This window comes from Somniosus microcephalus, chromosome 27, assembly GCF_052327205.1.
Source record: "Somniosus microcephalus isolate GS21.2 chromosome 27, FLI_Smic_1.0, whole genome shotgun sequence".
NCBI lineage: Eukaryota > Metazoa > Chordata > Chondrichthyes > Squaliformes > Somniosidae > Somniosus > Somniosus microcephalus.
The window spans coordinates 41,513,700-41,536,760 of record NC_141013.1 but is presented as its reverse complement, the minus strand read 5'-3'; the positions used below and the strand labels follow the sequence as shown (position 1 = coordinate 41,536,760).

The following is a 23,061-nucleotide window of genomic DNA, read 5'->3' as shown; positions in this document are numbered from 1 at the left end:
AATGTACAGTTGCCAAATATTTCCAACCACTTGTGCTTCATCCATCGCTGGCCAAGTCTTGAAATTCTAAATTGTCAACATTTGGCACTCAACAGCACATTGACACATTCTGTTAACGTTCCCGGAGAACTCGGAAAATGCCTCACTTCTTGGGCTCAAACTATTAGAACAACGTATACAGTAGGTACAACGCAGAGCTCTGTTCATTTTCTGAGACTCCTGCGCACATTTGCAAAACCTTTTCAAGTAATAATCGTCCAAACCAGACTAGCCAAATGTAGGAAATGAGAAATACGCCCGAGATGAGGTTCGGTCTTTGTCATCTGTTTGCTATTTATTTTTTTCCTGCTCAGAGTTTGTTTCTTTCTCACACTTCAAAGGTTAAGTTTAACACTTGGCGATGGTGTAAAATGGGCACAAGCGAATTGGCCGTTGGTTATACATCACACTGACACCATTGAAGTCAACAGGAGGGAAAATCAGGCGGGCTGCATAGAATCATAGAAACATAGAAAACATAGAAAAATAGGAGCAGGAGTAGGCCATTCGGCCCTTCGAGCCTGCTCCGCCATTCAGTATGATCATGGCTGATCCTCTATCTCAATACCATATTCCCGCTCTCTCCCCCATATACCCCTTGATGCCTTTTGCGTCTAGAAATCTATCTATCTCCTTCCTAAATATATTCAGTGACTTGGCCTCCACAGCCTTCTGTGGTAGAGAATTCCACAGGCTCACCACCCTCTGAGTGAAGAAATTTCTCCTCATCTCAGTCCTAAATGTCCTACCCCGTATCCTGAGACTGTGACCCCTCGTTCTAGAGCCCCCAGCCAGGGGAAACATCCTCCCTGCATCCAGTCTGTCTAGCCCTGTCAGAATTTTATACATTTCAATGAGATCCCCTCATTCTTCTAAACTCTAGTGAATACAGGCCTAGTCGACCCAATCTCTCATACGACAGTCCTGCCATCCCAGGAATCAGTCTGGTGAACCTTCGCTGCACTCCCTCTATGGCAAGTATATCCTTTCTTAGGTAAGGAGACCAAAACTGCACACAGTACTCCAGGTGTGGTCTCACCTAGGCCCTGTATAACTGTAGTAAGACATCCTTGCTCCTGTACTCAAATCCTCTTGCAATGAATCATGGAAACTTATGGCACAGGAGGAGGCCATTCGACCCGTTGTGTCTGTGCTGGCCGAGAAAGAGCTATCCGGCCTAATCCCACTTCCCAGCTCTTGGTCCGTAGCCCTGTAGGTTACGGCACTTCAAGTGCAGATCAAAGTACTTTTTAAATGTGATGAGGGTTTCTGCCTCTACCACCCTCTCAGACAGTGAGTTCGAGACCCCCACCACCCTCTGGGTGCAAACATTTCTCCTCAACTCCCCTTTAATCCTTCTACCAATTACTTTAAATCTATGCCCCCTGGTTATTGACCTCTCTGCTTAGGACCTTGTTATCCACAAAATATGAGTGGCCAATTTAATATTGCCCATTCTACACTATCCCTTAAAGTTAAAGAGACCCCCTTTCTCCTTCAGATGGTCCGTTAAAGGGTCCGGGGTATCTCTGTGCGAGCTTTTACTCGGTCCCTGTAACTTGAGAATAAATTACTTCAGTTTTTCCACCTTGTTGGAAGCCCGGCTGGTAGGATTCAGATAAAAATGGTAATTGAGCCTGTAACAGAGAGGCCTGAAGCAAGTGCCACAGCCAGCTGTTAACTTCTTACATTTCTTAATATAGCCTACAGACAACCTCGCTGATGAATTTTTTGTGTGTTTTTACTTTCCTAACTATATTGCTGAAATTATTTTTTCCATCATCTGGCAAAGAATCTCGATTGAAAACAGTGGAAAAGTAACTCTTGGGAAACTTCAAACTATCCGCATATGTTTCTGATTTTCTTCCACCATAATCTGTTAATCTCCACTCAATTTGAAAATAGCTTGTTTTCAAGATTGACCCAAATCATCAAAATGGGGCAAAGGAAATAAACAACTCCGCTTAAGATTTTCTGCCGTTAACCATGTGTTACCTGTTTGGTTCACGTGCCACATAGGGAATAATGAATACCTGTAAGTAGTTACAGGGCAGTAAAGAGAGAAAGAAATAATTAACATTTCTATAGCACCTTTCACAACCTCAGGACATCCCAAAACACTTCACAGCGAATGAAGTACTTTTGAAGTGGAGTCACTGTTGTAACGTAGGAAGCTCGGCCCCCAATTTGCGCACAGCAAGCTCCCACAAACAGCAATGTGCCAATAACTAGGTCATCTGCTTTAGTGATGTTGGTTGAGGGATAAATATTGGCCAGGACACCGGGGAGAACTCCCCTGCTCTTCTTCAAATAGTGCCATGGGATCTTTTACGTCCACCTAAGAAGGCAGACAGGGCCTCGGTTTAACGTCTCATTTGAAAAACGGCAGGGCAGCACTCCCTCAGTACTGCACTGGAGTGTCAGTCTAGATTTGGTGCTTAAGTCTATGGAGTGGGACTTCAACCCACAACCTTCTGACGCCGAGGTGAAAGTGCTACCCACTGAGCCATGGCTGACACCCACTGAGAAGTCCCATTGATATTGTTCATGTGTGAGCCAAGACATGGAGTCTCACCAGGCTGTTGAACTGTAGAGGTCATCAAAGCTGAGCCTGATTCCGTTCTCACCTTTTGTTTTAATTCATTAGAGTTCCAGGGGTTTGACCCAGTGACGATGAAGGAATGGCGATATATTTCCAAGTCAGGATGGTGTGTGACTTGGAGGGGAATTTGGAGGTGATGGTGTTCCCATGCGCCTGCTGCCCTTGACCTTCTAGATGGTAGAGGGCATCCCCAGTAAGGCCGGCATTTATTGCCTATCCCTAGTCACCCTTCAGAAGGTGGTGGTGGTGGGCCGCTTTCTTGAACCGCTGCAGTCCATGCGGAGAAGGTGCTCCCACAGTGCTGTTAGGGAGTTCCAGGATTTTGACCCAGCGACAACGAAGGAGCAGCCGATATATCTCCAAATCAGGATGGTATGTGACTTGGAGGCGGTGGTGTTCCCATGCGCTTGCTGCCCTTGTCCTTCTCGGTGGCAGAGCTCGTGGCAGAAAACTCATGCGTGCACTTTCCAGCAGCTGTCATTGGATAGTGGTGAAGAGCAGGAATCCAATCCTTCTCGCGCCAAAGAGTGCTGAGGCCAATTGTAACTTCCACCCTGCTTTAATATCAGCTGACCCAAAACAGACCAGGGGCCAATTTTAACTCAATTCACCCGGTGTAAACGGGGTGGGAGCGGCCTGAAAAAGGCGTCGGGTCACTTACCGCCCATCTTGGTAGGGGCCGGGTGCCTACCTCTCTCTGGTGGGAGGGCACTTTTCATATGCAATGTGCCAGGGTCTTATGATGTACTTCGGAGCCCGATTGCAATATTAAGGCACCAATATGTAGACCGTGCACCACACGCTCTGCACCAAATTATACTGGCATTGAGTGGGCTAACCAGCGGCTCTTAAAGGGACAGCTGGAGGCCGCTCTTAAAACCACTTTTGTCTTTTATTTTTGTGGGGGCCAGGAGGGGCAGGGATGCTCCATTTGGCCCATCTGAAATACTCCAGACTGCAGACCTGGGCTGTTGACTGGCTCTGCCCTCCCCACCTGGCGAGTTCCATCGGAGCGCCGGTTTGGTGTGTGTCACTCACCCGATTCATGCAAGCGAGGCCCGGGCCTCAGAATGGCTGGAGCCTCACGTTAGCAGTGACAGGTGGGCGGCAGGTGGACTCCTCGTGGGTCTCAGGCAGCACCTTAAAGGGGGGTGTGGGGGGTGGAAGGAGGGCTTGAACCAACGCAATTAAAATCAACGGGTACCCTCCAGCAGATTACTGCCCAGATGATTAACTGGTTTATTTTAGATTTTTTTTATGTATTCTAGCGATTGAATGATTTGAGTACTAATTTATGCAATGCGTGTCTGTGGGGAGGAGCTCTTCCTGTTTTCTTGACGTCAACCATGTACTATGCACAAGAGCGGGCTCTTGTTTGGCTCTGTTACTTGCTGAGCACAGAATTACTTTATGCAACCCCCCATTATTAATGGTAATGGCGTGGTTAACGAAAATATGAGCTGATGACATTGAAAGTGGTTTATAGAAGGCACAGGAGATGTGGTTTACCACAGATACCCCTGCTCGGGTTTAGCGTCAGCTGTGGATCAGTGGGCAGCGCCCTCGCCTCTGAGTCAGAAGGTTGTGGGTTCAAGTCCCACTCCAGGGACTGGAGCATATAAAGCTAGGCTGACACTCCCAGTGCAGTGCTGAGGGAGTGCTGCACTGTCGGAGGTGCCGTCTTTCGGATGAGACGTTAAACTGAGGTCCCGTCTGCTCTCTCAGGTGGACATAAAAGATCCTATGGCACTATTTTGAAGAAGAGCTGGGGAGTTATCCCCGGTGTCCTGGGTCAATATTTTTCCCTCAATCAACATAACAAAAACAGATTATTTGGTCATTATCACATTGCTGTTTGTGGGATCTTGCTGTGCTCAAATTGGCTGCCGCGTTTCCTACATTACAACAGTGACTCCACTTCAAAAAGTACTTCATTGGCTGAAAAGCGCTTTCAGACGTCCAGTGCTTGTGAAAGGCGCTATACAAATGCAAGTCTTTCTTTCTTTCTAACAGAACTAAAGTTAGACTGTAATTCTTCACCCAATGCTGGGCCATTAAAGATTAGTAACATGAAACATTAGCCACCAGTCATGCTATGTGTATTTGGAGGAATTAGCCTGCCATTACTGACTCTGATGAAACTATGCTGACTCATACCATGTTTTAAAGTTTAAATAGTCACAGAAATGTAAACAACCTTGTGTTTCTGAGTTACAAAGCTATAGGCTGAATTTTCTCTTGCCACGACCACTATTCCCTCTTAATTTTTTGGGGGGAGGCTGCACCCCCCATTCACAAATCTGCACATGCGCGCTTTTTACATTTAAAAGCCGGTGAGCCGGCTGCGCGGGACCTCCAGAGCGCCGCGCGGCCGCACAGCTAAAGAGAACGTTGCCCATGACACAACCTGTATCGAGACAGTTGCGATTTCAAGGGGCCAATTTTTGTTCCGTTCCTGAGATGTGGGTGACATTGGCAAGCCAGTACAGTAATCCCTCCCCAACCGCGGGGATACGTCCCTGAAAACCCCCGTGGTTAGTAAAACCGCGGTTGGCAAATACAGTATAAATGTTCAAATAACACAATAAAAAATAAATATAAAAGCAATAAAATCATGTTATTTACCTTAATCCAAAATTTAAAACCGCGTATACGCAAAATTCACTGCCGCGGTTGGCAGAAGTTGTCGCAGAGAGGAAACCGTGTATGCTTGAAATCCGCGTATGGCAAAACCGCGGTTGGGTGGGATTCCTGTATTTATTGTGCATCTCTAACTGCCCTGAGGCATTAAGGGTCAACCATGTAGTGTAGGACTGGAACAGCCCAGACCGGGTAGGGGAGGCAGGTTCCCTTCCCTGAAGAACATTAGTGAACCAGTTGGGTTCTGACGACAATCTGGCAGATTTCACGCTTATTTTTCCTGCTGCCTGCCCACAAATTACCAGAATTATTAACTTCAGTTTCACAACTTGCCGTGGGGGGATTTGAACTCACGGCCTCTGGGTTGCGAGTCCAATAGCTTCTCATACCCCAGAGAACTGGCAGAGAGAACATATTGGGGCTGATTTTGCGAGGCTCTGCTCCCTATATCAGCACTCGCTACACAAGAGAGTGGGTCAAAGATACGAATAAAACCTTGGGGAAATTCTGGGACGCACACTTGCACCTATAAAACATCATCAGATCAGTAGACTTCAATAAAAGAGAATGATGTGTGATGTAGTTTTCACAAGTGTGATCACTATACAGCTCACAAAGTTCTGTATATCGCGGGTGCGAATAATCCTACATTATGCCCCTTAAGAACATAAAAAATAGGAGCAGGAGTCGGCCATTTGGCCCCTCGAGCCTGCTCCGCCATTCAATAAGATCATGGCTGATCTTCTGCCTCATCTCCACTATCCCCAAAAATCTATCGATCTCTGCCTTGAATATACTCAACGACTGAGCCTCCACAGCCCTCTGGGGTAGAGAATTCCAAAGATTCACCACCCTCTGAGTGAAGAAATTTCTCCACATCTCGGTCCTAAATGGCTGACCCTTTATTCTGAGACTGTGACTCCTGGTTCTAGACTCCCCAGCCAGGGGGAACATCCTTCCTGCATCTACTCAGTCAAGCCCTGTAAGAATTTTATATGGTTTTTATATTTCGCAGATTCTGTCAGCTTAACAAAAAAAAGGTGAGGGTAGAAATATTGGCGAGACAAAACATATGTACTTCTAGATACGCCATGCAGAATGGGCTCTTTGAAACAGCTGAGGGTTTAAGATGCTGCTGCTATCACTGTGAAGTACTGGTTATGTTGTCCTAGAAAAATATATCACCTTCAGCAGATGCCATTGAATGCAATAGTACCACATCTGGAGCACAATCATAATGTCACACTGTTCAATGGTATCACACCTCAAAAGTGTCTGGGGAAAAATTCAGTATCGCCCTGTTTGGGGCGCCATTATCAGCCGTGTGCAAAGTTTAGCGCCTGGTGCTAATTATCGCCTCCGACAGCAAACTTGGCTTTTATCGCCCCTGGAGGTGATTGGAGCGCTAAATCAGGCACTTCACATCTGTCTTAAGGCGCAAAGGCCGAGGAGCGAGGCGCTACCTCACAGCGCTGGCGAAACAAGGAAGGGCAAATCCAAATAAACCTGCAAAGTGCTGCTCAGTACTCAAAACTCCTTCACACAGCGTTGAATCTCTCCAGAAGTCTCTCTCTCTCTCTCAGAATGCGTGGTGCAAAAATGTCACTGACAAAAAAAGGCAGGAAGCGGTCGCCTTTAAATAGCGCCCCCCTAGTCCCTTTCTGACAGCATAACGCTCCTCTCAACCTGTCGTTGCTAGCGGCAGGCGGTAAGGCAGGGGGCGCCACTCAATATCCAGTCCGGGGCGCTAACGGGGCGTTGCGCACTCGACTGACGTCACGATCTGCCGGCGCAGGAGATCGTGGCAGTAGTGTTTAGCGCCGCCGCAAAATGTCTAGTTAATTTCGTGAGCGGCGCAAACATCGCCGCGCCCGGGCGCTAGTTGCTTTGCGCCCCATTAGCGCCCTCTTAAGGCGCTAACGGGAGGCGCAAACACCTGAATTTTTCCCCCTCTGTGTCTATAGTGCAGAAACAAGATTGGCCCCAATAGTCAGTATCTATTATATTAACTATCCTATTTGGCTCAAATATCCTATTGATTAAATGCAAAGCAATCAAAACTCAGCTCCACTCACGGACCAAATAGGGAAGCTTCCAATTAGTAAGGAGCAAGTGCCTTAAAAAACACCTAATCAGATTACTCGAATTATTGTGTCAAAGCCAGTAATCTGGAGCCAACAACTATCATGAAACAAACCAATCACACCCCATAGATAATTTCTTGAAACTATTTTCATGCGCCATTTTTCTGCTTCACCCCGGTCAGTATATACAACTGAAAGTAACTGAACGAACACACACAAAATTACACAGTTCTGAAAAAGAAATCACTAAACCTAGCCATAAAATTGGTTATTTAATGTTGGAAATGCGCACGAGAATTTACCTCCTTACTGCCATTTTACCTGGGACCTGGGGTTTGAGGTCTAAATTTCATTTAAACCTTTAGCGTGGATAAATGCTACATGTGAGGGAGAGGTGTCTCCCGAGAGCTGCAGTGCCCCCTGCTCTTGTGAAACTACATTACCCAGACTGCACCATAACCGTTTGTGTCACATGACAACCAGGCAAAACATTTGGGAGGCAGGTGCGGAGCTCTCTCATCCATTGGTATATTCCGGCACAGGCATGATGGGCTAAATGGCCTCCATCTGTGCTGCAGGATTCTGTGATTCATAGGTTTTTTTTATTCATTGGATGTGGGCGTCACTGACAAAGCCAACATTTATTGCCTAATTGCCCTTAAGAAGGTGGTGGTAAGCTACCTTCTTGAACCCGCTGCAGTCCATGCAGTTTTGATACAAATTTTTCAGAGCAGAATGGGCCGATACTCTCTGGAGTTTAGAAGGATGAGAGGTGATCTCATTGACACATGCAAGATTCTGAAGGGGATTGACTGGGGAGATGCTGAGAGGTTGTTTCCCCTGGCTGGAGTGTCTAGAACCAGGGGTCACAGTCTCAGGATAAGGGGTCAGCCATTTAAGACTAAGATGAGGTGGAATTTCTTCACTCAAAGGGTTGTGAATCTTTGGAATTCTCTACCCCAGAGAGCTGTGGATGCTGAGTCTTTGAGTATATTCAAGGCTGAGACCGATAGATTTTTGGACTCTAGGGGAATCAAAGGATATGGAGATCGGGCGGGAAAGTGGAGTTGAGGTCGATGATCAGCCATGATCTTATTGAATGGCGGAGCGGGCTCGAGGGGCCGTATGGCGGAGCGGGCTCGAGGGGCCGTATGGCGGAGCGGGCTCGAGGGGCCGTATGGCGGAGCGGGCTCGAGGGGCCGTATGGCGGAGCGGGCTCGAGGGGCCGTATGGCGGAGCGGGCTCGAGGGGCCGTATGGCGGAGCGGGCTCGAGGGGCCGTGTGGCGGAGCGGGCTCGAGGGGCCGAGTGGCGGAGCGGGCTCGAGGGGCCGTGTGGCGGAGCGGGCTCGAGGGGCCGTGTGGCGGAGCGGGCTCGAGGGACCGTGTGGCGGAGCGGGCTCGAGGGGCCGTGTGGCGGAGCGGGCTCGAGGGACCGTGTGGCGGAGCGGGCTCGAGGGGCCGTATGGCGGAGCGGGCTCGAGGGGCCGTATGGCGGAGCGGGCTCGAGGGGCCGTATGGCGGAGCGGGCTCGAGGGACCGTATGGCGGAGCGGGCTCGAGGGGCCGTATGGCGGAGCGGGCTCGAGGGGCCGAATGGCGGAGCGGCCTCGAGGGGCCGAATGGCGGAGCGGGCTCGAGGGACCGTATGGCGGAGCGGGCTCGAGGGGCCGTATGGCGGAGCGGGCTCGAGGGGCCGTATGGCGGAGCGGGCTCGAGGGGCCGAATGGCGGAGCGGGCTCGAGGGGCCGAGTGGCGGAGCGGGCTCGAGGGGCCGTGTGGCGGAGCGGGCTCGAGGGGCCGTGTGGCGGAGCGGGCTCGAGGGGCCGTGTGGCGGAGCGGGCTCGAGGGGCCGTGTGGCGGAGCGGGGCCGAGTGGCGGAGCGGGCTCGAGGGGCCGTGTGGCGGAGCGGGCTCGAGGGGCCGTGTGGTGGAGCGGGCTCGAGGGGCCGAATGGCCGACTCCTCTTATTTCTTATGTTCTTCGGACAGTTAAGAGTCAACCACATTGTCGTGGGCCTGGAGTCACATATAGGCCAGGCCGGGAAAGGATGGCAGATTTTCTTCCCTAAAGGACTCTGGTGAACCAGATGGGTTTTTTCTGACAATCCGGTAAAGCTTTTGTGGAGCTTTTTATTCCAGATTTATTTAATGAACTGGATTTAAATTCATGTCTCCGGATCATTATTCCAGACCTCTGGATTACTAGTCCAGTAACATAACCACTATGCTACCATACCTATATTGCCCTTGAATATATTCAAGACAGAGATCGATAGATTTTTGGATACTAAGGGAATCAAGGGATATGGGGATCGGGCGGAGAAGTGGAGTTGAGGTCGATGATCAGCCATGATCTTATTGAATGATGGAGCAGGCTCGAAGGGCCGAATGGCCTACTCCTGCTCCTATTTCTTACGTTCTTATTAAAGAAAGGCCTTCAAGCTGGACTGCCAATGCTCTGCCTGTGGCAGTGAAGGTGAAAAAAGCCTTATCTTTTTTATGCTATTGGCTCTTACCAAGTTGCAGAAGGGGACACCTGCCAGAATGTCCAGTATGCAATGCGCCCGTCCATCTATCAGGCCAAGGCGACAATGATTAATAGGGCAAATTTTCTGTATTGTTCGTGTCTGAACTAACCAATGGCTCCTCTGCGCTGCTACCTGGTACTGACCATGTCCTTCTAATCTTTTAGGAAAAGCAAAGTACCCGCACATGGGAAAGGAAGTGGATGGCATTGACATGAGAGCTGAAGTGGGAGTGCTGTCCCGGAACGTAGTAATCATGGGAGAAATGGAGACTCAGTGCTACGGCAACAATGCTTGCACATTTTTTCAATTTGACACAGTTGGAGGGCACATTAAGGTAGGTTATTATTCAATAAGGTAAAAGAGTTATTGGATTCCTGACATTGATTGAAATACTAAACTAAAAATCATTGTCAAATCTTCATTTTTTAGCAGAATGAATCTTTAGAAGCCTGGACCCTGAACTTGACCAGGGTGCAAATGCCTAATACATGGCGGGTATAATTCTTCTAAAATTCAGTGGATTTAGTTTAAAATAAATGGGTTCAAGTCTCCGCTAAAGAGGCGGGCAGGAATTTCAGGCAAACCCATTAATCCTTCCACGACTCGTATCCCGGAATTACTTTAATTAATTAATTGCGTCAAATTTATGCTGAAATGTTGTCCTTGTATTCTCCAGATGGGTGTGGGCTTCAAGGCAGTTCACATTGAAGGTGCTGAGCTGAAACACATGGGCCAACAGTCAATGGGCCATTATCCTATTCATTTTCACATGACTGGAGACGTGGATGAGAAAGGTGGCTACAACCCTCCAACATACGTGAAGGGAGTCTCCATTCATGAATCGTTGTCTCGGTGTGTGACCATTCATGGGTCCAATGGACTGCTGGTGAGTGATGGTTCTATTGAGGGGCAAACAATTGCAAGTAAAAATGTTCCATCTGCTTTTCTGTTACAGAATAAACTGGCCAACATTTTCTATAAAATAGTCATTTTGCATTCTTTGAATTAACCGACGCTAAATGAACTTTTGGATAGTCTCTCCTTAATCTGTAGTAGCACCTTTTTAAAATGTTATTATTTCATCCAGAAACTTGAGCACAGAATCCAGGCTGACACTCCAGCACAGTGCATCCAGGAGAGCTTTTTGAGCCAGCATGTAGAAAGTCCTACAAGAGAGGGGGCAGTACTGGACCTAATTCTAGGGAATGTGGCCGGGCAAGTGGTAGAAGTGTCAGTAGGAGAGCATTTTGTGATAGTGACCATAACTCAGTGAGATTTAAGGTAGTCATGGAAAAGGACAAGGATGGACCGGAAATAAAGGTTCTAACTTGGGGGAAGGCCGATTTTAATATGACAAGGCAGGATCTGGCCAATGTGGACTGGGATCAGCTACTTGAAGGAAAATCCACATCGGAGCAATGGGAGTCTTTCAGAAAGGAAATTGAGAGAGTACAATGGCAACATGTTCCCGTAAAGGTCAAGGGTGGGACCAACAAGCCCAGGGAACCTTGGATGTCAAGGGATATACGAGAATGGATTAGGAAAAAAAGGGGGGCTTTTGGCAGATACAAAAGACAGAGGAAGCCCTAAAGGAGTATAAAAAGTGCAGGGGGATACTTAAAAAAGAAATTAGGAGAGCGAGGAGGGGCCATGAAATAACACTGGCGGGCAAAATAAAGGAAAATCCTAAGGTGTTTTATAAGTATATTAAGGGTAAGAGGATAACTAGGGAAAGAGTAGGGCCCATTAGGGACCAGAGTGGCAATATGTGTGTAGAGCCAGATGATGTAGGTGGGGTTTTAAATGAATTTTTTGCATCTGTGTTCACTATGGAGAAGGACGATGTGGACATAGAAATCAGGCAGGGGGACTGTGATATACTTGAACATATTAGCATCGAGAGGGAGGAAGTATTAGCGGTTTTAGCAGGCTTAAAAGTGGATAAATCCCCAGGACCGGACGAGATGTATCCCAGGCTACTATGTGAGGCAAAGGAGGAGATTGCAGGAGCTCTGACACAAATTTTCAGAACCTCTCTGGCCACAGGGGATGTGCCAGAGGACTGGAGAACAGCTAATGTAGTACCATTATTCAAGAAGGGTAGCAGGGATAAACCAGGGAATTACAGGCCAGTGAGCCTAACATCAGTGGTAGGGAAATTATTGGAAAAAATTCTGAGGGACAAAATTAGTCTCCACTTGGAGAGGCAAGGATTAATTAGGGATAGCCAGCATGGCTTTGTCAAGGGAAGATCATGTCTGACCAATTTGATTGAATTTTTCGAGGGGGTGACTAGGTGTGTGGATGAGGGTAGTGCAGTGGATGTGGTTTACATGGATTTCAGTAAGGCTTTTGATAAAGTCCCGCATAGGAGACTGGTTAGGAAGGTAAGAGCCCATGGGATCCAGGGTGCCTTGGCACATTGGATCCAAAACTGGCTTAGTGGCAGAAGGCAGAGGGTGATGGTGGAAGGTTGTTTTTGTGACTGGAAGCCTGTGTCCAGTGGGGTAGCGCAGGGATCGGTGCTGGGTCCCTTGCTGTTTGTGGTCTACATTAATGATTTGGATGTGAATGTAAAAGGTATGATCAGTAAGTTCGCAGATGACACGAAAATTGGTGGGGTGGTAAATAGCGAGGAGGGAAGCCTCAGGCTACAGGACGATATAGATGGGTTGGTCAGATAGGCGGAGCAGTGGCAAATGGAATTTAACCCTGAAAAGTGAGGGGTGATGCATTTTGGACGGAGTAACAAGGCAAGGGAATACACAATGAATGGTAAGACCCTAGGAAAGACAGAGGATCAGAGGGACCTTGGTGTGCATGTACATAGATCCCTGAAGGCAGCAGAACAGGTGGATAAGGTGGTTAAAAAGGCATATGGGATACTTGCCTTCATTAGCCGAGGCATAGAATATAAGAGCAGGGAGGTTATGATGGAGTTGTACGAAACGCTGGTAAGGCCACAGCTGGAGTACTGTGTGCAGTTCTGGTCGCCACACTATAGGAAGGATGTGATTGCTTTGGAGAGGGTGCAGAGGAGATTTACCAGGATGTTACCTGGGCTGGAGCGCTTCAGCTATGAAGAAAGACTGGACAGGCTGGGGTTGTTTTCCTTGGAGCAGAGAAGGCTGAGGGGGGACCTGATTGAGGTGTACAAAATTATGAGGGGCATAGATAGGGTAGCTAGAAGGGAACTTTTCCCCTTAGTAGAGGGGTCGATAACAAGGGGGCATAGATTCAAGGTAAGGGGCAGGAGGTTTAGAGGGGATTTGAGGAAGAACTTTTTCACCCAGAGGGTGGTTGGAATCTGGAACTCACTGCCTGAAAGGGTGGTAGAGGCAGGAACCCTCACAACATTCAAGAAGCATTTGGATGAGCACTTGAAATGCCATTGCATACAAGGCTACGGACCAAGTGCTGGAAAATGGGATTAGATTAGTCAGGGCTTGATGGCCGGCACGGACACGATGGGCCGAAGGGCCTCTTTCTGTGCTGTATAACTCTATGACTCTGTAAGGGAGTGCTGCACTGTCGGAGACACCGTCTTTCAGAATGAAACGCTAAACCGAGGCCCCCGTCTGTCCCCTCAGTAAAAGATCCCATGGCACTATTTGAAGACGAGCAGGGGAGTTCTCCTCAGTGTCCTGGCCAATATTTATCCCTTAACCAACGTCACTAAAACAGATTATCTGGTCCTTTTCTGCTGCTTGTGGGAGCTTGCTGTGCACAAATTGGCTGCCATGTTTCCTACATCACAACAGTGACTACACGTCAAAAGTACTTCATTGGTAGTGAAGTGCTTTGAGATGTTCTGAGGTCATGAATGGTGCAATATAAATGCAAGTCTTTTTATTAATCCACAGAATCTCCTAAGGCAGTGATCTGATATTGAGATAAAAGCATTCTGCTCTTTCTGACCCATCTCTGTATTTAGTGTGTCCCTCTCAATTCTAAATGGATGTTTAAAAATAACATTCCTTTGGTTACTTGTGAAGGTGTAACATTCTATCCTTTAGGTTTCATTACTTGGGGACTGATTGATTCGGATCAAGCTCCAAAATCACAAGATTCCATCTTCCGCGTGGAGTCTTGCTTGACGGGTGAATTGAGCTTGGAGGTCAGCGAGTCCAGTTTGCTGTGCTCCACTTACCCGCCGCCAAGCTAGTGCGCTTCCCAATCTTGGGGTTCGAAATAGCTGCCAGGAAGCCCCTGTGCTAAGTTGGGGAATGATATCACGATTCCACTGAGACAATAAGAAAACATTGCTGTCTAGCCTTGGCTTTGTATCAGCTCTCTCAATTCAATCAGAATACGTTAAGTGCTAAAAAACCAACTGCACACTCTGACATCACTATGCCTGCCTGACTTAATACAACAGTGTGGTTGTTTTATTTATTCGTTCACGGGATGTGGGCGTCGCCAGCAAGGCCAGCATTTATTGCCCTCGAGAAGGTGGTGGTGAGCCGCCGCCGCCTTCTTTGTAGCCGTTTGTTACAACTGAATGTTTTGCTAGGCCATTTCAGAGGGCAGTTAAGAGTCAACCACATTGCTGTGGTCTGGAGTCACATATCGGCCAGACCGGGTAAGGATGGCAGATTTCCTTCCCTAAAGGACATTAGTGAACCAGATGGGTTTTTACAACAATCTGGTAGTTTCATGGTCACCATCACTGAGACTAGCTTTTTATTCCAGATTAAGTGAATTTAAATTCCACAGCTGCCGTGGTGGGATTTGAACTCACTTGGGTCAGTAGTCCAGGTCTCTGGATTATTAGTCCAGTAACTATAACTACTATGCTACCGTTCCCAATTGTTGCTAAGCAGTTTGCTTCAAGGAGGCGTCAAGCCACCCAATTTAAACACAAACACCCTGTGCGATTGGTTCGGATGTGTTTATCGCGAGCAGTTTTGAACAGACAGTTGTGTAAGTTTTGCCTGACTCTGGTTAGTGTTTATGTGCCTGTTCCCTTTTCAAATCTGAGGATTTCATAACATCTTCGAAAGTAATCCCTCTCAGATTTTCAGTGTCAGCTGGCCAGATACTCCCATAGTTGGTAAGAATATTAAGTGAACGCCTATGTTCATTTGCTTTTATATTCTTACCAAGTATGGGCCATGCACAAACAGAACATAGGTTAGAGAATTGGCAGTTCAATGCTGTAAGTCCAACCACATGCCTTCTTAAAGCACGGCTCCCCAGAGGAGCATAGGATTGGTGAATTTACACTGCAGTGAACAGCTGCGACATATTTTACTTTTAATGCATTTGGTAGAAAATAAACTTGCGCAATATATTTTTAGTAGTACTAACTATTTATAAATATATCTTGTCTCTTAAATCTTGATTTCTTTGAGGATGTTCTTCTTCTTAGGCAGTCCCTCGGAACCGAGGATGACTTGCTTCCACACTAGAAATGAGTTCTCAGGTGACTGATGAGTCCAATGCGGGACCTACAGTCTCTGTCACAGGTGGGGCAGACGGTGGTTGAAGGGGCGGGTGGGTGGGGTGCTTGGGTTGACGTGCACTCCTTCCGTTGTTTGCGCTCGGCTTCCACTTGCTCCCGGCGAAGAGACTCGATGTGTTCGGCGCCTTCCCGGATGCTTCTCCTCCACTTTGTGCGGTCTTGGGCCAGGGATTCCCAGGTGTCGGTGGGGATGTTACACTTTTTCAAGGAGGCTTTGAGGGTGTCCTTGAAGCGTTTCCTCTGCCCACCTGGGGCTCTCTTGCCGTGCCGGAGCTCCGAGTAGAGCGCTTGTTTTGGGAGTCTCGTATTGCGCATGCGGACAATGTGACCCGTCCATCAGAGCTGATCAAGCGTGGTTAAAGCTTCGATGCTGGGGATGTTGGCCTGAGCAAGAACACTGACGGTGCGCCTATCCTGCCAGTGGATTTGCAGGATCTTGCGGAGGCAGCGTTGGTGGTACCTCTCCAGTGCTTTGAGGTGCCTGCTGTACATGGTCCATGTCTCTGAGGCATACAACAGGGTGGGTATCACTGCTGCTCTGTAGACCATGAGCTTAGTGCCAGGTTTGAGGTCCTGGTCTTCAAACACTCTCTTCCTCAGGCGACCGAAGGCTGCACTGGCACACTGAAGGTGGTGTTGGACTTCGTCGTCGACGTCTGCCCTTGTGGACAGTAGGCTCCCGAGGTATGGAAAGTGGTCCACGTTGTCCAAGGCCTTGTCGTGGATTTTGATAATCGGGGGGCAGCACTGTGTGGCGGGGGTAGGTTGGTAGAGGACCTTTGTCTTATGGATGTTTAGTTTTAAGCCCATGCTCTCGTACGCTTCGGTGAAGGTGTTGACGATGGTTTGGAGTTCGACATCTGAGTGAGCGCAGACGCAAGCGTCGTCTGCATACTGTAATTAGACGACAGAGGATCGGACGACCTTGGATCTGGACTGGAGGCGACGGAGGTTGAACAGTTTCCCGTTTGTTCTGTAAATTAGCTCCACTCCAGTGGGGAGCTTACTGAGGGTGAGATGGAGCATTGCAGCAAGGAAGATCGAGAAGAGCGTTGGTGCGATGACACAGCCTTGTTTGACCCTGGTTCGTACGTGAATTGGGTCTGTGGTGGAACCGTTGGTCAGGATCATGGCTTGCATGTCATCGTGAAGCAGGCGGAGGAAGGTGACAAACTTTTGAGGGCAGCTGAATTTGAGGAGGACACGCCTTTGTGAGATCAAAGATGGCCATGTACAGCGGTTGGTGCTGTTCCCTGCATTTCTCTTGTAATTGACGTGCGGTGAAGATCATGTCCATTGTGCCCCTTAGTGGGCGGAATCCGCATTGCGACTCTGGGAGGAGCTCTTCGGCCACTGGGAGGAGGCGATTGAGGAGGATTCTTGCGATGACTTTCTCTGTGGCAGACAGCAGGGAAACTCCTCTGTAATTACCGCAATCGGACTTGTCACCTTTCTTGAAGACGGCCACAATTACGGCATCTCTGAGATCCCCTGGCATGCTCTCCTCCTTCCAGATAAGAGAAATTAGTTCATGAATTCGCGCCAGTAGTGCTTCTCCGCCATGCTTTAGTGCCTCGGCGGGGATTTCATCTGCTCCTGAGGCCGCCTTGTTCTTCAGTTGTCGGATGGCCTTTTCAACCTCATGCCGGGCTGGGGTTCTGCTGAGATGGTGGCGGGTTTCATGCTGTAGGATGGAGTTGAGGACACTCGTGTCGAAGGAGATCGTCGAAGTGCTCCTTCCAGCAGGCACTGACTGCCTCTCTGTCCTTGATGAGTACCTCTCTGTTCTTGGCCCGCAGTGGGGTAAGGCCTTGGGTGCTTGGGCCATAGATGGTCTGGACTGCGCTAAAGAATCCACGCACGTCGTGGTTGTCGGCTAGCTGCTGGATCTCCTGCACTTTCTCCACTCACCATCTGTTCTTTAGGTCGCGAGTTTTTTGTTGGACCTCGGCCTTCAGGCTTCTGTAGAGCTGCTTTCTTGCTCTCGAGTTCTGTTGCTGTTTCCAGATCAGGAATGCCTTGCGCTTGCGGCTTATTAGCTCCTGGATCTCCTGGTCGTTCTCGTCCAACCAGTCTTGGTGTTTCCTGGTCGAGTGACCGAGCGTCTCTTTACAGGTGCTGATTATGGAGGCCTTGAGTGCAGACCAGACGCTGTGGGCACTCTGTGTCTCTGAATCACTGGGAGTCGTCAGGTTGGTTGTGAGGCGCAGGCTGAATAGGGCTTTCTTAGCGAGGTCTTTGAGTGCTCCAGCGTTAATTTTCCTGTGGCATTGTTTCTGTTGCCGCCGCTGTTTTGGGGCTACATTGATGGAGATGAGAGCGGATTAGGCGGTGGTCTGTCCAGCAGTCGTCAGCTCCTGTCATGGTGCGGGTGATGCGGACGTCGTTGCAGTCCCTCGCTCAGACGATGACATAGTCCAGCAGATGCCAGTGCTTGGAGCGAGGGTGCTGCCATGAAGCCTTGCACTTGTCTCTCTGACGGAACAAGGTGTTGGTTATGACGAGGCCATGTTCTAAGCATTTCGACAGGAGGAGGATACCGTTGGAGTTGGCTTTCCCTACCCCCTCTCTGCCGATCACACCTCCCCAGAGGTCTGTGTCCTTTCCAACTCTGGCGTTAAAGTCGCCAAGGAGGATCAGCTTGTCGCCCGTTGGAACTCGCGACAGGGATTGTTCGAGGCTGGAGTAGAATTCCTCTTTGGTCTCGTCTGTGGCTTCCAGTGTTGGGGCGTACGCACTGATGACCGTAGCGCACTGGTTCCGGGCTAGGGTGAGCCGAAGAGTCGTGAGGCGCTCGTTTATACCGCTAGGGGAGTCTCTGAGACGCCCAACCAGTTCATTTTTTATGGCGACTCCTACCCCATGGAGGCAGCGTTCTTCCTCGGGTTTGCCTTTCCAGAAGAAGGTGTAACCACCGCCTTGTTCTGTGAGCTGACCTTCCCTTGCCCGCCGGATCTCACTTAGGGCGGCGATGTCAATGTCGAAACGTCTGAGCTCCCGGGCAACGATAGCAGTACGGCATTCACTGTCACTGTTGGGGTTGTCCATGAGGGTCCTGACCTTCCAGGTCCCGAACTTCATTTTAAAGGGTGGAAGATGCCTGTGCGTGAATTCTTTTAACGTGGGGTGGCCGTTGCATACCAGCTACCACATGGTCTTGACAGAGCATGGTCTTGGTCCAATGGCAAGGGTATCCAAGACGATTGGAGACCAGGCCCTGCTACAATGGCCTAGCACACACACACAAACATACTGCTACTGTCCTCCTCCCTCCTTCCCGCAAGTCCTCTCTGCCTGGGTTTCGTAGGATGCATTGTGGTTCTCCCGATCTCGCTGTTGGCCTGTGCCGCACCTTCCCTGGGCCCCGACCCCACTTCTGGGCCTTGACCAGGAGTTACAGAAGCTTTGAGGATGTTACAGAAAATTCGTCAACCGTACCTTAGCGATAGCACTCTCGCCTACGAGCCAGAAAGTCATGGGTTCAAGTCCCACTACAGAGACTTGAGTACAGAATCTAGGCTGACACTCCAGTAGTACTGAGGGAGTGCTGCACTGTCAGAGATGCTGTCTTTCGGATGAGACGTTAAACCGAGGCTCCGTTGGTTTAGACAGAGGAGACTTGGAAAGGGACCTGGAAATAGTTGTGGACACATCACTTTCAATGTCTGGACAATGTGGTGAAGCAATTAAAGTATTTAGTATGCAGGGATATATAAACAATGGAGCACCAGTCTCCGAAGAGTAATCTCAAGTATTGTTTGATTCTGTGCACCAAGCCACAAAAAACATATGCAAGTTTTGGAGAGGGTGCAGAGCCAAGCTACAAGTCTAGTCCCAAGTGCAAAGAGGATGAGGAGAGATGAGAGTAGTTTACAATTAAGAAAGAAGATTAAGGGGAGGTTTTGTTGGGGATCAGTAAGACATTAAATGGTGGCAATGGGATATATACTACTTTAAAATAAACCATGAAAGCAGCAGCAGTGGATATAAACATAAATGAGTGGGAAAATCGTTTCAAAGCAGATTAGGAAAGACTTATTGCCTCTGTTTAGAATAATCTGCCAGGCCAAACATTATGGAGTGATGCTGTGGTGGGAGAGTTAGAGTACGAGAGGCATCAGATCCATTGGGCCAAATAGAAAAGAAGGAAAGACTTGCATTTATATAGCACCTTTCACGACTACCGGACGTCTCAAAGCGCTTTACAGCCAATGAAGTACTTTTTGAAGTGTAGTCACTGCTGTAATATGGGAAACGCGGCAGCCAATTTGTGCACAGCAAGCTCCCACAAACAGCAATGTGATAATGACCAGATCATCTGTTTTTGTTATGTTGGTTGAGGGATAAATATTGGCCAGGACTCCGGGGATAACTCCCCTGCTCTTCTTCGAAATAGTGCCATGGGATCATTTGCATCCACCTGAGAGAGCAGGTTTAACGTTGTTAAGTATGTGTATTGTATTGAACAATTAACACAAAGACTTAAACGTATAACTCAAACAGGTCTTTACTGGTTGGAGGTAGGGACTATACGTAGGTCTTTACTTCATGCCCACAGGCGGGAACTGAGGGGGATCAGTACCCACAGTACTATTTATACCCCTATGGCCAGGAGTGGTACTGCGTATCACTACGCCCAACAAGTAGTGCAGTCCTGTCCATAGGTTCAAAGTAGCACACATATTACATACACAACATTCCTCCCTTCCTAGCTTTACAGTCATCTCCCCATTTAACATAACGTAATAACATATATACATATATAACTTCAGGTTTACATAACAGAATAACATAGATACATAGATAACTTCATGTCAAAACAGATCACAGATTCAGTCTCTGCGGAAAACAGTTCACAGATTCAATCTCTGTGGTGGAGTCAGTTCACGTTGCTGGAGTGACTCATTCAATAGTCCTTCCATGGATTTAACAGTTTGAACTTCCGAACTGAATTGGCTCCGTTCGGAGGGACCACGTGTGTGATCTGGTAGAGGTAATAATGGTTCAGATGGGTCATCTTCTGTTTCGACTTTCCCTTTTCTGCTTCTTGGAGACTCTCTGGGCTCCACTGTCAGCTGCCAGCTGCATGCGCAGTTCCTCCTTCTCTCCCTCCTTTTTCCGTAGTAGAGCCACCTTCTCCCGATGTTCCGTAGACTTTCGGTGCTCCTCCATGATTTCTGTATGGTGGGAGTCGAAGTTACAAGTTGGGCAGGACAGGACATAGTAATATTCGGTGTCGTCCTGATCTAGGCCAGCGAGAGGGTCTTCTATTTCCTCCATACCCAGCTGGGCGTTAGCCAGCTTTTGTTCCAAGTCCAGACATCTTTCCTGAAGAGACTTCTTCATGCGTACCTCTTCATCCAGCTTTTTCTGGGCTTTCAGCAAGTCGTTTACTAATGACCTCATTTGAGATTTTACTACTTCAACTTCTTTTGGAGATTGATTGATCGGACTATTCAATCCCTCTACCGGAGCAGCTGTTTCAGCGGTCTGTTGTTCTACGTTGACGTGAGTCAGCGTACTTTTGGCATCCAAGGGCTGCTCTGTTGCAGTCATCTCAGTCTGTGTTGCCACCTCAGCTCTTCCAATAACCTTTGAGAGCTCCGAACCCCTTTCGTTTGAATATTGAAGTTCGTGTTCAAGTTTTTCCCATTTCAGAGTCCTGTCCGTCAGCATATGCAGGAGTTGGCTGACCGTTAACTCCTCTGACATCAGACGTTTTGTGTGCTCCTGCTCCATTTTCTCCATCAGCTGCTTCTGTTGTCTTTCCAGATTCTCCAACTCTATATCAAAGAACTCTTTCGTTGCATTCAACTCTTGCTCACAACGGCGAAGCATTTGTTCTAATTGCTGTTGTAGTTTGAAATGGAGTTGAGTTCGAGCCCGGTGTCCCTCAGAAATGGGCACATCAGTAGACTTGCCAGACTCAGAATCCACAGTTAAACTATGTTGTTGTTGCTCAGTGGAATTCTGTGCTGAAACTTTGTCTTTTGCACCTGAGTTGGGCTTACCATCATCCGTTCCAGAGTCTGGGCCGACTATCTTCACCGAGTTCTCACTCGTTATTGTTTGTAGGAAATGCCAGTCCATATTCATTTTCCTAATCCACTCCCGTCCTAGTAGTGGAGAACCTCCTTCAGATATCACATATAAGTCCATTATTTGACTGTCTTCGCCCTTGTGGACCACTGCAACCTCTATTTTCCCGATGGGGTACACTCTTTGCCCCGTGTATGTTTTCAATATAATCCCCGTATCCTGTAGGGGAATATGTTGGAATAACTTTCCGTAATCTTTCTTATTTATGACCGTCAATGCCGATCCAGTGTCCAATTCCAGTTTTACTTGGACTCCTTCTATCTGAAGAGTGACCCAAATTGTCTGGAGGTCTGCACCCTTACCAGCGTTGAGTACTCTTAAGCTAGCCAGTTCATTACAGCTTAAGCTAGCCAGTTCATTACTGCTAGCGTCTGAATCGGACTCCTGTTCGGTCACCTTGTGTACCTTTGCGTATTTTCCTTGCGGTGACTTCTTGTTGCTGGTCTTCTTCCCTGACCTGCATACTCTAGCTATATGTCCAAGCCTACCACAAGTTCTACATTCTTGGTTTTTAAACCAACACTGGTTCTGATCATGCGTTGTCTTTCCACAACGATAACATTTGCCAGAACTCACACCCAATTTGTGTGCACTGAGCTCCGGTGACCGTAGCTGCATTACTGCCGTGCCTCTCGCTGCGGCTTCGTGTGCTGCTGCCATAGTGACCGCCTTCTCAAGCGTCAGCTCATTCTCCTCGAGCAGTCGCTTTTGTGTATCCTGTTTAAATAAACCACACACAAATTTGTCTCGAAGTGCCTCTGTCAGTCCCGTTCCAAACTGGCAATATTTCGCTAATTTACGCAATTCCAGCAAATAATCAGCATTGCTTTCATGCTGTAGCTGCCTTCTGTCGTAAAATTTAAATCGTTCCGCTAGCATCAGCGGCGTGGGGTTTAGATGATCTTTCAGGACAGTAACAATCTCATCGAACGTCTTATCCGCCGGTTCATCTGGTGATAACAGGTGTTTCAATTGCCCGTATGTCTTCGCACCCATTAAATTTAATAATGTTAGAGCTTTATCTTGGTCACGAATTTTATTGGCCTTACAATAATTTTTTACTCTTTCAACATATATGGCCCAATCTTCGAGGTCACTATCAAAGGTGCTAATATTCCCGTGTTTAGGCATTGTAGATTTGCAATTTCTCAGATTTTTTTTTTTTACTGCTATCCAAGATGGCGGCTTCCCGCTCTTGCCGTCGTCCTCCGCCCACAAAATGGCGGTTTTCCCGCTTCTGCCTTCTTCCCCAGCGGTTTTCCCGTGAAAAATGGCGGCTTTCCCGCGCTTCTCGCTCTCCCCGCCCACTTCAATGGCGGTTTTCCCGCGCTTCTCATCGCTGACTTTCAGCCCGACTGCGGCTCTTATCTCCTGTGCGATCGCTGGTGCGCCGCCCGCCCGAAACGGTTCTCAGCCCTTATCACCGGTGCGATCGCTGGCCCGCTAAGCGCCTCCCGCTTGAAGCGGCTCCCGGCCTCTGGCTCACCCGCTCGGCGGCTCTTGCTCGCTCCCTCCCGGGCTCTGGCTTACCCGCTCGCGCCCTCCCGGGCTCTGGCTTACTCACGAGGTTATGGAGGCTTCAGGGTCCTAATGCCTGTCGCTTCCAG

General features: G+C 48.4%; 1 protein-coding gene across 1 annotated transcript in view; it reads left to right on the top strand.

The window, feature by feature from the left end:
- The window catches only part of cemip (cell migration inducing hyaluronidase 1), a 247,262-nt gene that overhangs the window by 147,332 nt on the left and 76,869 nt on the right, over window positions 1–23,061 (top strand). Inside the window, exons 12-13 of the mRNA XM_085968878.1 lie at window positions 10,056–10,225; window positions 10,568–10,777. Coding sequence (XP_085825004.1) covers window positions 10,056–10,225; window positions 10,568–10,777 — 380 coding nt within the window. The remainder of the gene's footprint in view (window positions 1–10,055; window positions 10,226–10,567; window positions 10,778–23,061) is intronic.